A 13485-nucleotide genomic window follows, 5' to 3' on the forward strand; every position below is an offset into this window, starting at 1 on the left:
GTTCAAACCTTTAACTAAATAATATAAATGTCAATAACTGGATGCCTCTCCATTCTTTTTGTTAATCTGCTAAATGAATAGTTTGTTTCTTTTAACAATTCAAATAGCAGAAATGAACAGCTGACTGCTTGTCAGACTCAGACGGTAAACCGTAGAGACACTTTATAGCATTTAGTCAGGGCAGTGCAGAGATGTTTAAAGGGACGGGTGCTCACAGTTAAAAAGGGCACATAGTCATATCGTGTCGTGTTGTGTTATATGTAGTGCCGACGTAAGACAGTTTTCCAATTTCATTGTACTACTGTACTTTGTATGACTGTGCAATGACGATAAAGAGTTATCTTATCTTATCTTATCTTATCTTATCTTATCTTATCTTACAGAAGCAGGCTGAAGAACAACAACCCACATTCATCAAGAATCTAATATGGAATCACATCACACTATATCACTGTCATCAGGTGGGCACAATGCAAAGCAAACGTAGCCTATTTTTTACCTGATGGGTACAATGTTGCTGTTTGGGGGGTTGATTCTGCTCTTGCTGCTGATAGTGCTGGAGGGCAGGGCTGTGTTGATCTGAGACTGTAGAGATTAAACAGTCCACAGGAGAGAGGGTAGCTGATTAAACAAGTGTTATGAGATAATAATAAAACGCAAAGATTGGTCACCGCGCTTGGAACCATAAGGCAACAAAACTGTGGGAAATAAACTAAGCTCTGCCTGTGAATCACTCTTTGCCTCTCTTCTTCCTTCCATCTCCTCATCTCATCTATCACATTCCACTTGCTGTCCATATGAGAACGAGGCACAATTTGCTATTGAATTAATCTATTATTTAATTATACATTGTAACAACTCCTGCACCTAATCCACAATAAAGCAATGATAGAAAAATGTTATGGAAGTAAGCAAATGAGTAACTAAGTCCTTTCAGGCACGGTGGTTAGCACTGGAAGCATGCACTACTTCCATTTCTCCTTTTGAGATACATTGACTGTTTCAGATAGAAGAAATCAGGACTTCGCGTATTCCATAGGTTGCTTCCTTGTTTTACAAGGTTAAAGAGAAGTTAAAGAGAAGTAGCAGCAGTAAAAGCAGATGCAATACTCAGAGCCAAGTTTAAGAGATGCTATGGCCATTTTTGTTGAATGTTTATAAATCGCAATTTGTATTCATTTTTGTTTTTTCTTCAAAGTTGTAAGAATATGTGGACCTAGTTTTTGTTATCTAAATTTGCAATTAATTTTATTTTTGGAAATGTTTTTGGAAAGTGATTGGTTTATTAGCTTATGGACCCTCCCATCAATCAAGGGATTAAGAGCACCCTGGAGGGGTGTGGTACAGATGTTTTTTGTTTGCCAAATTTCAGATGGGACAACGGGAGGGTTTAAAAAAATATTTTTTTTTCACCACTTTTAAATGGTGAAAAAAAAAAAAAAGGACACTCACATCACATTAAAAAGCAAAAAAAGATATGGGGGGGTTTTTTGTGTGTAACATTCCACAAAAAAAAAACAACATAAAATTAAAAAAAAAAAAAAAAAAAGTGTGCTAAAAAAAAAACCCCCTGGCCACCCAGGCCCTTTCCTGGAACTTTTTGGGGGTTGGAAAAAAAAAAGGCCGTCACAAGAGATTTATTAACATGAGGTGAATGAAGAGTAGAGGACAGGGATTCATGAAGAGGAGCAATGGGCTGATAGGATGTGAAGGGATGGAGAGTGGGCAGGCAGGTGAGATCCTTCTAAAAGTTGAGTTTATTTGGTAGAGATGTTTTCAAGGGAGCTTCATCCAGAGGAATGCTAACAGGATACTGACACACGGAGGAGGCTCAGAGTCAAAGAGCAAGGATGAGTAAACAGCACAATAACAATATCTGGCAGCTTTTGGAAACAGAATATGTTCACCAACAGTGCTGGTTTAGTTACTTGAGAAAAGTAATTTGTTACTCAGTTACTTAGTTACTTCTTGAAAACACGATACAAAACCCGAATAGGTAATAAATCAATAGACCTTTGCAAAAACTTAGCGATGTCCAATTCTACTTTTTCTGTATAATCCACCATATAAAATGTAATCAAATGAAAAAGTCTCTTTTTAAAACTTGTTTTGTTAGTTTTAATCTTTTAACTTTATGCATCAAGCAAAAATTAAATTATATGCAACAATCTTTGTCTTGTAGAAATTTGTTTTTTGACCTTTTTTCTGCATATTTCAGCATATAAATTTTTTTTTTGGTATGTTTACACTCACTCTTTCAAATACATGCAATTAAAACACAGCAGAAAATAAATAAAACCAAAGATTCAGTGGCACTGAGTCCTGTTGCTCTTAATTCGGTTGTCACCTGTTTAGCAGGAGTGGGGTTGGTGGAGGTTTGCCCGGTGCTGCAGCGGTCATGTCAGTGGGGGGATCCAGGGGTTTCTCTGTGGATTTCACATTCCCGTGGCATCGTGCTCGGTGCTTGCTCAGAATTTAAGGGGGGGTTTTTTGATGTAAAAAGAAGTTTACTTTCAGAAATATGAAAGGTACGATAAGAATAATAAATACGACAAACGAACAACAACAATAATGATGAGATGATGAGATAGCCTTTATTTGTCAGTTGCAGGTCTTTTGCCCACAACCGCCTAACAATACAATAATAACAATAAAATATAAGTTAAAGTGTCAGTTACCCACTGATTCAAAGGCCAGCGAATAAAAATACATTTTTAATCTGGATTTAAAAGATCTTCAAATAAAATGAACTTTGCAATTGTATAACGTGTTCTAGGTTTTCATCCCTTTCTCATGCCACTATGAATATTTGCATTTTAATTTTAGTTTACGTGGGATAAGTGAAGACTTCGTTTTAGGAATTTCCACCAGTCAAGAAAGCCTTCCCCCCCCACCCCCCCGACCTTACATACACAACACAGACATCACATGGGGAGACAGGTCGGAGACCAGTAGTATTATGGAAAAACACTGAAATGTACAATACAATGGGCAAGTCGAGGAGGGGACTTGGGGGCTCCTATGGGAGGACAGCATGAGAACAGAAAAAAAAAAACTCCTCTGCACAAAGAGCACATAAATGTCCAGATCACAACATCATGAAGCACGTGAAAAGCAACAGGGGTGGGTAAGGGGTGAGAACCCGATGCAGACACAGCCATGCTGCCCTGCAGCTATTCATCCAGCGCTGGGCCCAGACCCACCGTCCGACTCGGCCTTGGAGATAAGCTTACGAGGGCATTTGGAACGAAGAGTCTAAACACAGTTTGTTATCAGGGGACAAATTGTTTGTTATGTTCAGCTCCAGCCTTGAGACCGTAGCAGGCGCCGATATGGTAGCCGCATGAAATAATGGTGGTGTTCTTTCTTTAGTGCAAACCACTGCATGACAATTTTACAGTCTGTCTAATGTCCTTCACTGGTTCCTCACCATTCCCAATGGAGAGCCGTGAGCCTCTCCACGATGTTATCCAGCTACACCGAGATGTTATCCAGTTTGCTCATAGAGCACGAGTGTTCACGACAGCCGTGAGCCTCTCCAAGATGTTGTCAGATGTTGTCAGAGTCTCAGTACTCACAGCAGCCACAAGCTTCTCCAAGATGTCATCCGGGCTGTGTCTAATGAGCCCATTCTGAGAAGCCACGGCTCACTCCATCGTTCCAATCAACATAGCGGGCAGCCTTGTGGGAATTTGAACAGCCGTTTCCGCTTTCTTTATTCTTCGATAAGCCAGGGCCAAGCCAGCGCCTATCAGCAAGAACCCTGTTATCATGGTTCCAAAAAGGTAGATGTCTTCAATGTACTTGGTCAACAGTCCCACCAGGCACACAACCCTCCAGTCCTTCCACCCGTCCATCATGTATCCGGCAGAGAACGTCCCTCCAGGACACACGGTCTCTCCCAAACCCAGGCTTCTCGTTGTGAAGAGGGTGTCAATTGCATTCAGGGGCCAGTTGATCAAATCCATAATTCCTGTTTTAGGTTTTAGAGAACAGACTGTGAGACTCTTCCAGGGTAGAGAGAGAGAAGTAGACAAGACTAGACAGAGACATGAGAAAGCCAAGCAGGAAAGATAAAGGAAGGGAGAAAGTGCGACCGCCTTCATCAAGAGCCAGAGAAGTCACTTGTCATGTGTTGTTTGTCATGTGTTTCTATGGTGTAATAACAGCCATGTGCTTTTTTGTGCTGAGGTGATTTTTTCTGCTCTCAAACTGTTCTCCCATTAGGAGCTCAGTCTGGGTGGAGTTTTTTCTCCTCTCACCTCATGTTTCTTTAATTTTGTTGTTCTTTCCTATCAGCCTACCTCTCTAACCTGCCTCCCCAATGTGATGTATGTCTAAAGCATGTTTGGTCAGAAGGTTCCTTGTAAGTGCGAATGCGCCAACTAGCATGCTGCCTGCTGTAAACCATAATTTCCTTCGGGATTAATAAAGTATATCTGATTCTGTTAGTGGGGATAGGTTAATTGATTAATCTAAATTGCCCATAGGTGTGAATCTGTGAGTGAATGTGAGTGCGAATGGTTGCTGTGTCTCTATGTGTTAGCCCTGTGACAGACTGGCAATCTGTCCAGGGTGTACCCCGCCTCTCACCCTATAACAGCTGGGATAGGCTCCAGCGCCCCCCGCAACCCTGGAAAGGCGGAAGGAAATGGATGGATGATTCTGATTCTGAAGAAATAAATAACCACAAAAACCTTTAAATATCTCTTTATTTACCATTTAAGAACACATAACCCATACTCATTTACAACAGAACTAAACAATAAATAACAATATAGGCATAACATTTCCCCTGAAGTTCAGCATGGCAAAACAAAGTGATTTCAAGTCCAGCATGACATAATTATTGGTTTTTAATAATAAAATAATAATTATTACAATTGTAATATTGTAAACAACAGACATTTACAATTGATGTCACATGTACAACACTAGAACAACTGGAAAATATGAGTTCAGATAAATACAGGGATTTAAATAACTCAGAGATTCATCAATATATCATGGAAATGAGGTAATAATTTAAAGAATTCTCAAAGCTCTTGGATAACAGTTTAGCTCACAAGTTGAATAGATTAGTATATGCTGTAATATTGCATGCTGTAACTCATGTTTGATTCCTACCTGATTCCCTTTGCTGCGCCTATTTTTCTATTCACTTGTCATGCGCTCCCTATTGTCTTCACTATGCTATCTGATAAAAATGAAAGTGCCCCAAAGAATTCTGTCTTTAAGTGTTCTTGACAGAAACTATACCATAGATAAGAATGGGGTCTTTTCCCTCAGGTCTTGCAGTGATTTCACTTCTCACCTGTGTGAGAAACAAACGCGTGACAGTAGCTCTCCCACATTTTGTAAGAGTGAAACTTTCAACCAGTATGAATTCTCATGTGTCTTTTCAACTGTGTCGTGTAACGAAATCTTTTCTCACAGCTGTTACAAGAATATGGTTTCTCCCCTGTATGAATTCTCATATGAGTTTTCAAATTCACCATATGACTGAATCCTTTCCCACAGGTGCCACAATAATGTGGCTTCTCACCTGTATGGAATCTAGTGTGAGATTTTAATGCTGATAAGTTACTAAATCCTTTCCCACAAGTGGTGCAAGAATGTGGTTTCTCTCCTGTGTGACTTTGCATGTGACATTCCAATGTTGATTTATGACTAAATCTTTTGCCACAGGCACTGCACGAATAGGGCTTCTCACCTGTGTGAGTTCTCATGTGAGTTCTCAAGTTCATCATATGTCTGAATCTTTTACCACATGTGCTACAAGAATGTGGCTTCTCACCTGTGTGAATTTGCATATGACGTTCCAATGTTGATTTATGACTAAATCTTTTGCCGCAGGTACTACAAGAATAGGGCTTCTCACCTGTGTGAGTTCTCATGTGAGTTTTCAAGTTCATCATATGACTGAATCTTTTCCCACAAGTATCACAAGAATGTGGCTTCTCACCTGTGTGGAATCTAGTGTGAGATTTTAATGCTGAGAAGTCACTAAAATCTTTCCCACAAGTGCTACAGGAATAGGGCTTCTCACCTGTATGAGTTCTCATGTGAGTTTTCAAGTTCATTCTATAACTGAATTGTTTTCCACAGGTGTTACAAGAATATGGTTTCTCCCCTGTGTGAATTCTCATATGAGTTTTCAAATTTACCATGTGACTGAATCCTTTCCCACAGGTGCCACAATAATGTGGCTTCTCACCTGTGTGAAATCTAGTGTGAGATTTTAATGCTGATAAGTTACAAAATCTTTTCCCACAAATGGTACAAGAATGTGGCTTCTCACCTGTGTGAATTCGCATGTGACGTTCCAATGTTGATTTATGACTGAATCTTTTGCCACAGGAACTACAAGAATAGGGTTTCTCACCTGTGTGAGTTCTCATGTGAGTTTTCAAGTTCATCATATGTCTGAATCCTTTCCCACAAGTATCACAAGAATGCGGCTTCTCACCTGTGTGGAATCTCATGTGAGTTTTGAATGCTGAGAAGTTACTAAAATCTTTCCCACAAGTGCTACAGGAATAGGGCTTCTCACCTGTGTGAGTTCTCATGTGAGTTTTCAAGTTTATCATGTGACTGAATTGCTTTCCACAAGCGCCACAGGAATAGGGCTTCTCACCTGTGTGACATCTAATGTGAGTTTTCAAGTTTATCGTTTGCCGGAATCTTTTTCCACAGATGCTACAAAAATATGGCCTTTCACCTGTGTGAATTTTCATGTGTCTCTTCAAACTTGACAACTCACTAAATCTTTTATCACAGGTGGTACAAGAATAAGGTTTCTCACCTGTGTGCACTTTCAAATGTCTAGTGAGGCTGTATTTATCGCGAAAGGTTTTACCACAAGTGTTGCATTTTACACAATTTTTATTTTTAATAGATTTACACTGACTCTCTGATACTGGAGAGATGTGTATTATATTACTGTGACTATCGTTTCCGTTATGTCTCATTTTCTTCAGCTCCCAATTTCTAGCTGATCCCAGGTCCACATGGTGACCTTCTTTCCAATCACGCATGTTTGGTTCATAAGAGTTAAGAGAAAGAAGCTGGTTCCTGTTTGGTTCTAGTTTATTGAGGTCACTATGCTCATAAAAAGGAATCACCATAAACGTATCAGTTTCCTGCTTCAGTAGAAACTGTTCTGCCTCCTGACTGTTGCAGATTTCCCGCTGTTCCTCTTTAATCTGTGGAGGATCTGGGTGCTCCTGGTCCAGGCTGAAGTTCTTCTCCTGGTTACAGATCTGTTGGTCTGTCAGAACCTCCTCCTTGTTACGCTCAACTTGGTGAATCAGATCTGATGGGACAAATGGGAAAAATGTTTTTTTGAAAGAAAAGTGTAATTCCAAAATTTGAACAATTAATTTTTGCACTGATATAAATGACTGGAGTTCTGACACTCTTATTAGAAAAGCTCAATATTTGTTAAATGGCAGAGTTTTTAAACATCCAGAGTTTTTCCATATAACATTTTACAGAATTTTCAGTTATTTTTAAGTACATATGTTTAAATACAAACATCAATTAAATTACAAAACAGAAACTGAATTAACACACCTAATGTAAAATAAAATGAAAAATCTAAAATTGTCAGTAACCATAAATTTTTATTTTTACCTTCCTAACTTTAACATAATTTTAATATACCGTCTTTTGTTCGAGTTTAACAGTATAAATACGATTCTAAAATTTAATGCAAGCAGTGTATAACATCACGTAGAATTAGAATTGTTTTATAATGTAAAACATATTATTACTGTGTGTTGTGTATTTTCTAGCAGTTCTTTCATGGGTGGGTGGGGGGCAATGTTCCCTCTAATTTTTCATGTGTCTGAGCAAACACACAAACTCCCTGAGTGGTCCCTTGGACCACTGTGAGCGACATTAGATGTGTGCACTGTGGTCACGCCAACATCGAATCCATCCAAGTTTCATGGTTTATTAAATTACAGCATTTACATTTATGTTAGACTACTTTTAATTAACTGCTTTAGCTCACTTACAATGAAAATTAAAAAAAATCTTGTTCATGACCTGTGTAGTATGCAGTGTAGGGACTAACACGTTATTAAGTAACGTGTTACAGTAACTACGTTATTATTGTGGTAACGAGCACGGTAACTAGTTATTATGCCAAAATCAGGAACGTGTTAATCGTTACTGGGATTTAGATAGGATCGTTATTCGTTACTTCTTGCGGTGGCTATCGCAGAGCTTCCACTGATTCAGTAACATTAGCAAGTGGTGGAGGCCAGCAGGTGGATGAGGGAAGGGGGAGGCAGGAGGAGCAAAGACCCGAGGCGGCCGCCGGTCCAAGTGTCAGGTGAACTGAACTTCAGGTAAGAAGTTATGACCTGAAGTCTATCTGGGTCAGATATAAACCAAGTTAAGGTACAGTTTATTTTTGTTATGCTGACTTTTTCGTACTGGGTACTAGCTAGCATGATGGAGTTTCTATACAGCTGGATGGTGCTATGTTACTGATGTTGAACTTTATTTTGTTCATAAGGTTAGTTATTAGAGTTGCCAACCATCCCCTAAAAGCACGGAATCGTCTCCGATAAAATATTACGCGTTTCGTATTGAGGTGAAAAGGAACGCAGCTTGTCCAGTACTTCAGCTACAATGAAAAAGACACAAAACTGGAGTTTTTCTGTGTCTTTGCTGCACAGCTGCCTCTTCTTCTCTCATTCTCTCTCCCTCTCCTGTTTCTACTTCAATCATTAAACTGATCAATGATCAGCTGATCGGCTTTTCTCTCTTGGTTGTTTATCGCCCACTTTGCGCCAGAAAGAAGAAACCAGCGGATGTCGCGTTAAACAACAGCAGCACGTTTAAGCTTGATCAGCTGTTGTTAGAATTTATTTAATATTAATTTGTAGTATCAGCTGATGTTTGCTGGAGTCACAGTCGTAAAAGCTGCTGGTCATGATGTCGGTTTGGTTATCTGGTGAGCAGTGTTGGTCAAGTTACTTGAAAAAAGTAATCAGTAACTAATTACTGATTACTCCCCCCAAAAAGTAATCCCATTACTTTACTGATTACTTATTTTCAAAAGTAATTAATTACTTAGTTACTTAGTTACTTTTTAAAAACACGATTTACAACCTGAAGAGGTGATAAAGCGATAGATCTTTCAGCCCAATTCTACTTTTTCGTCATAATCCATCATACAAAATGTAATCAAATGGAAAAGTCTCTTTTTTTAACTTGTTTTATCAGCTTTAATCTTTTAACTTTATGCATCAAGCAAAAATTTAATTATATGCAACATTCTCTGACTTGAATAAATTAGTTTAACATTTAAACCTATTTTCTGCACATTCCAGAACATAAAATATTACTGATTCTGATTACTGCCCATCTCTGCTGGTGAGAGGGAAACATGAAGATGAAACCAGGAGATGTCCTTACTGAATCATCAGAGCTGAACAGGTGATGGAGAAACAGGTTTACCTTTTAGGTGATATGAATGAGTTAAAGGGAAGTTATGAACTGTTTCTGAGAGACAAATAACACCAGGATCATTTTTTTATGTAGCTGACAGCTGTTAACTGTGCAGGGGCGAGTCTAGCAAAGCCAGGGGGGCCAAGTAGGGCATTAACAGGGAGAGGGGGGCACAAAATAGTACTTTTCTTTCTTATTCTCATTTAAAATATCTAGCTTTTAAAAAAATAATTATCTGAATCTTACAACAAACGATTGATAGATTGATGCATATATACCATCAAGACAGTGTACATCACTGTCACAACTAGGGATGGGTATCGTTTAGGTTTTATCTGATACCGGTGCCAAATCGGTACTTTTGAAACGGTGCCGGTGCTCAAACGGTGCTCAAACCGGTGCTTAAAGAATGGAGAACACAAAATTGGTCCAAAAACCTCTCATGTTCAGCTGTTTTGTGTAAAAAGATAACAATGTTAGCCTTTTCTGCAGCTATGGGGCATATATGGTATCACTCTTGGCTGGAAGCAGTGCTTAAACAATGGAAAAAACACAAACTTTATCCAAAAACCTCTCATGTTTAGCCATTTCCCTCTTTTTCTTTGGTCATTTTAGCCTTTTTGGCCAGGGTGAAGGGAGTATCTGCCATCAAACAAGAAGACAGCGGCATGTAGCTATGATGATGTTTGCTAGTTCACCTTACATGCATTAATGTAATAACGTGGTTAGCCTACTCAACGTAAATTACACACGAACAACATTAAGCTACTCACGCAGAGAAAAACGGCTGCTGCTGCCATCATCATCCTCATTATTTCTGCTACACTAGCAGGGCTAGGGGCCAGGACTCTCCTCTTCGTGTTTTTGGGGATGTTGCTAACCCCGGGTCTGATAACAGGCACCACACCCGCAGTAGATGCGCTCGGTGTGAGGTCTCGCAGCAAGGTATCAAATACGGCGCATTTCTTGGCTTTTAAAAAAACGCTATGCGTCGCCAGGTGTTTCATCGGATTCGAGGTGTTACCTCCTTTGACAGTATCACAGTATCAGCTTAAAGCACTTGTTGCAGGCTGCTGAGTTTGCATATTTTGCTGTGAAGTACAGCCAGACTTTTGACCGCTTCGCCTTGGGCATTTTTAATCTGTAGCTCTGCTCTAAAAGAACGTACGTACCTGGCCCGCCTACTATCCTCGGAAACGTAAAATGATTGGCTAGAAGTGTATCACAGCTCAGGAAAAAAAAAGCACCGAAATAAAGCACCGAAATGTGCGCTGCTTTTCGGTCTGGTTACTACCGTTTATGTCAGAACCGGTGCCATCATGGCACCGGACACCGGTACCCATCCCCAGTCACAACAGTATTTGTTTTCATTCAACGGCTTTATGATTTTTCCTATAATAGCGGGCCGGTCTCTAGTCAAAATGCCCGGGACGATTTTTTGTCCCAGTCCAGCCCTGTATGCAGCTCATCTGCAGTCTGGTGTTACCTACATCTTCCTATTTGGAAGGTAGAATTTCCGAGTTCTGAGTACAATCAAAAGCACCACGACTGCAGTTTTCGTGTTGGATGTAAAAACCGCACGTGACGTTGTGACGTAGGCTAGAATCATGGCGAGGGTCAACGATGGTCCAGGCGTGGGATTTCTCTCATGGAAATATGCACATTATCTTTTCCTTTCTATTGGTAGGTGGCACAATGCACTTGTACTGCGCAAGTAAGCAAGCTAGAAGACTGGCAATCTTGCTGGGTATCCAGTTACGGAAGCAACACACTAACAAGAGAATTCTGAGTAAAACCAAAGTTACTTTCCCTAGTAACTAGTTACTTTGAAAGTAACTGAGTTACTTTTGATAGCAGTAACTAGTAATGTAACTAAGTTACTAATTTAAAGTAACTTACCCAACACTGGTAGTATGTTAACACTATTGGAAGTAAAAATAACTGAACTCCAATTTTGAAAACAAAAATTTCTTCTTCTTTTTTTATTTTTTTTTTTATTTATAAAGCTCTGACTTGTATTATGAGTATGAGTCTGTGCTCTGGGAGAGAGTCCTGTAACTGTAAATGTTGGGCAATTAATTATAGTTACTTCTTCAAAAAAGTAACTGAGTTATGCAAACAACAAAGTTTTTGCAGCTGTTTACCTAAAAATGCAGCCAAGACGGTTTTTTAAATAAACATTTAAAACTATTTACAGAACAATCAGGTGTTCCGTGTGTGTGTGTGTGTGTGTGTGTGTGTGTGTGTGTGTGTGTGTGTGTGTGTGTGTGTGTGTGTGTGTGTGTGTGTGTGTGTGGAGAGAGTGTTTTTACATACCTGTGCTCTCTGGGTTTATTTCCGGTTTCCAGATGGTATCCAGCAGTTTGCGCCGCTCTTCCCCAGTCCAGACAATGATGCCTTCGGCCTCCTGCTTCACTACAAGTTGTTCTCCCTCATGATTAATGCAGAGTTCATCCTGTTCCTCTTTAATCTGTGGAGGCTCTGGGTCCTCCTGGTCCAGACTGGAATTCCTCCCCTGGCTGAAGTCCTGCCAATCATCCAGACCTTCCTCTTCCTCACACTTCATATTGTCTAAGGAAGTCTTGAGGAACAGTGGGACACAAGAAAATTGTTACTAATGTGATAGCAGGAAAATACACTTGTGAGCAAATAGAATCTAGCAGCGCTGTACACTGTGAGCATGTTGCTCACATTTGTTAGTAAAACTGAAAGTGTTTCAGGAACACCGTGTGAGTGCTAAATGGTAAATGGACTGATACTTAAATAACGCTTTTCTACTCTCCTGGAGCACTCAAAGGGCTGACTGCAGGTTTACCCAACCTTATAACCAGTACATCTGCACAATGACTGAAACCAGTGAATGAACGGCGAGCAGTGAGGTCAGTTCCTTGATTTAATATGCAGATTGTAATGACCATTGATCAATAACCACTGATCAAAGACTCCTTGAAGAGGTAATTTACATGAAAAGGAAAAGACAATCTCTGAATCGAGGAGGGGGCCTATGGGTAAATCTTTCACCATCTTACAGTGCTGTGAGTGCAGCCATTATTGGTACTCATGGCCATTGATCCATGGTCTTTGATCAAATTTGCATATTAACGAAAAAAGAAACTGACATCATAGCCCATGTTTCTAAGTAGGTCAATCTAAATCCCAATTTTTAAATAAATCTTATGGCAAAGATACTTCAGTGGGCATTCTGTGCACATGCCCAGGGACCCACAGACAGCTGGGGGGCCCATAAAAGAGGCAAATGAAAAAAAACAACAACAAAAAAAACAGCATACACATATGCATAAACACACACACACACATATACATATATATTGCCACAAATCAATAGACATTGATCAAAGACCTCCTTGACTCCCCAAGGAGGAGCAGTACCTGTGAAAAGGGAAAGACAATCTCTCAATTGAGGAGGGGGCCTAATGGTCCATCTTTCACCATCTTACAATGCTGTGAGTGCAGCTCTCTGTAAATTGTATGTGAATGGATCAATGACCATTGATCAATGGTCTTTGATCAGTGGTCATGACAACTTGCATATTAATGATCGTCTTGATCATTAAACTGACCTCACAGCCGTTCATTCTGTGGGCTCGTTTCAAGTCCTTGTGCAATTGTACTGTTTATAAGGTTGGGGAAACCTGCAGTCAGCTGAGACTGAAGAAGTCACTTGATGAGTGATGAAACATTTCTACCACTGAGAACACTACGTCCAGATGACCAGAATCTTTTGGGGATTTTAATACCTGGATGATTTAGTATGCATCAAGACAGTAAAAAGATGCTAAATTGTTATTAACATTTGCAACTGGGAAGATATGTGCTATTTAGCCAACTTCTGGTCTTACGGCGACCCCTAGTGGACATTGTAAAATATTGCTGTGTCTGAGTAGATGATGTGTTCTGATTGTTGCTTAGTTATCTTTGACCCTGCTAATTATAGTATTACCTGTTTCTGTTTCCAGACAACCATGCTTATAGTCACCTATACTGCATCTGCCACAATTA

General features: G+C 39.7%; 1 protein-coding gene across 2 annotated transcripts in view; it reads right to left on the reverse strand.

Moving 5' to 3' along the window:
• Window positions 1–4713: 4713 nt before the first annotated feature.
• The window catches only part of LOC102200188 (zinc finger protein 883-like), a 10109-nt gene continuing 1337 nt past the window's right edge, over window positions 4714–13485 (reverse strand). For both annotated transcript variants that reach the window (XM_005753832.1, XM_013916115.1), the window contains 2 exons: window positions 11782–12046; window positions 4714–7315 (listed from right to left, as the gene is read on the reverse strand). In XM_005753832.1, the coding sequence (XP_005753889.1) occupies window positions 5373–7315; window positions 11782–12031 (2193 nt within the window). In that variant the 5' untranslated portion in view covers window positions 12032–12046 and the 3' untranslated portion in view covers window positions 4714–5372. The remainder of the gene's footprint in view (window positions 7316–11781; window positions 12047–13485) is intronic.

This window comes from Pundamilia nyererei, unplaced genomic scaffold, assembly GCF_000239375.1.
Source record: "Pundamilia nyererei isolate P.nyererei 1_Seehausen unplaced genomic scaffold, PunNye1.0 scaffold00469, whole genome shotgun sequence".
NCBI lineage: Eukaryota > Metazoa > Chordata > Actinopteri > Cichliformes > Cichlidae > Pundamilia > Pundamilia nyererei.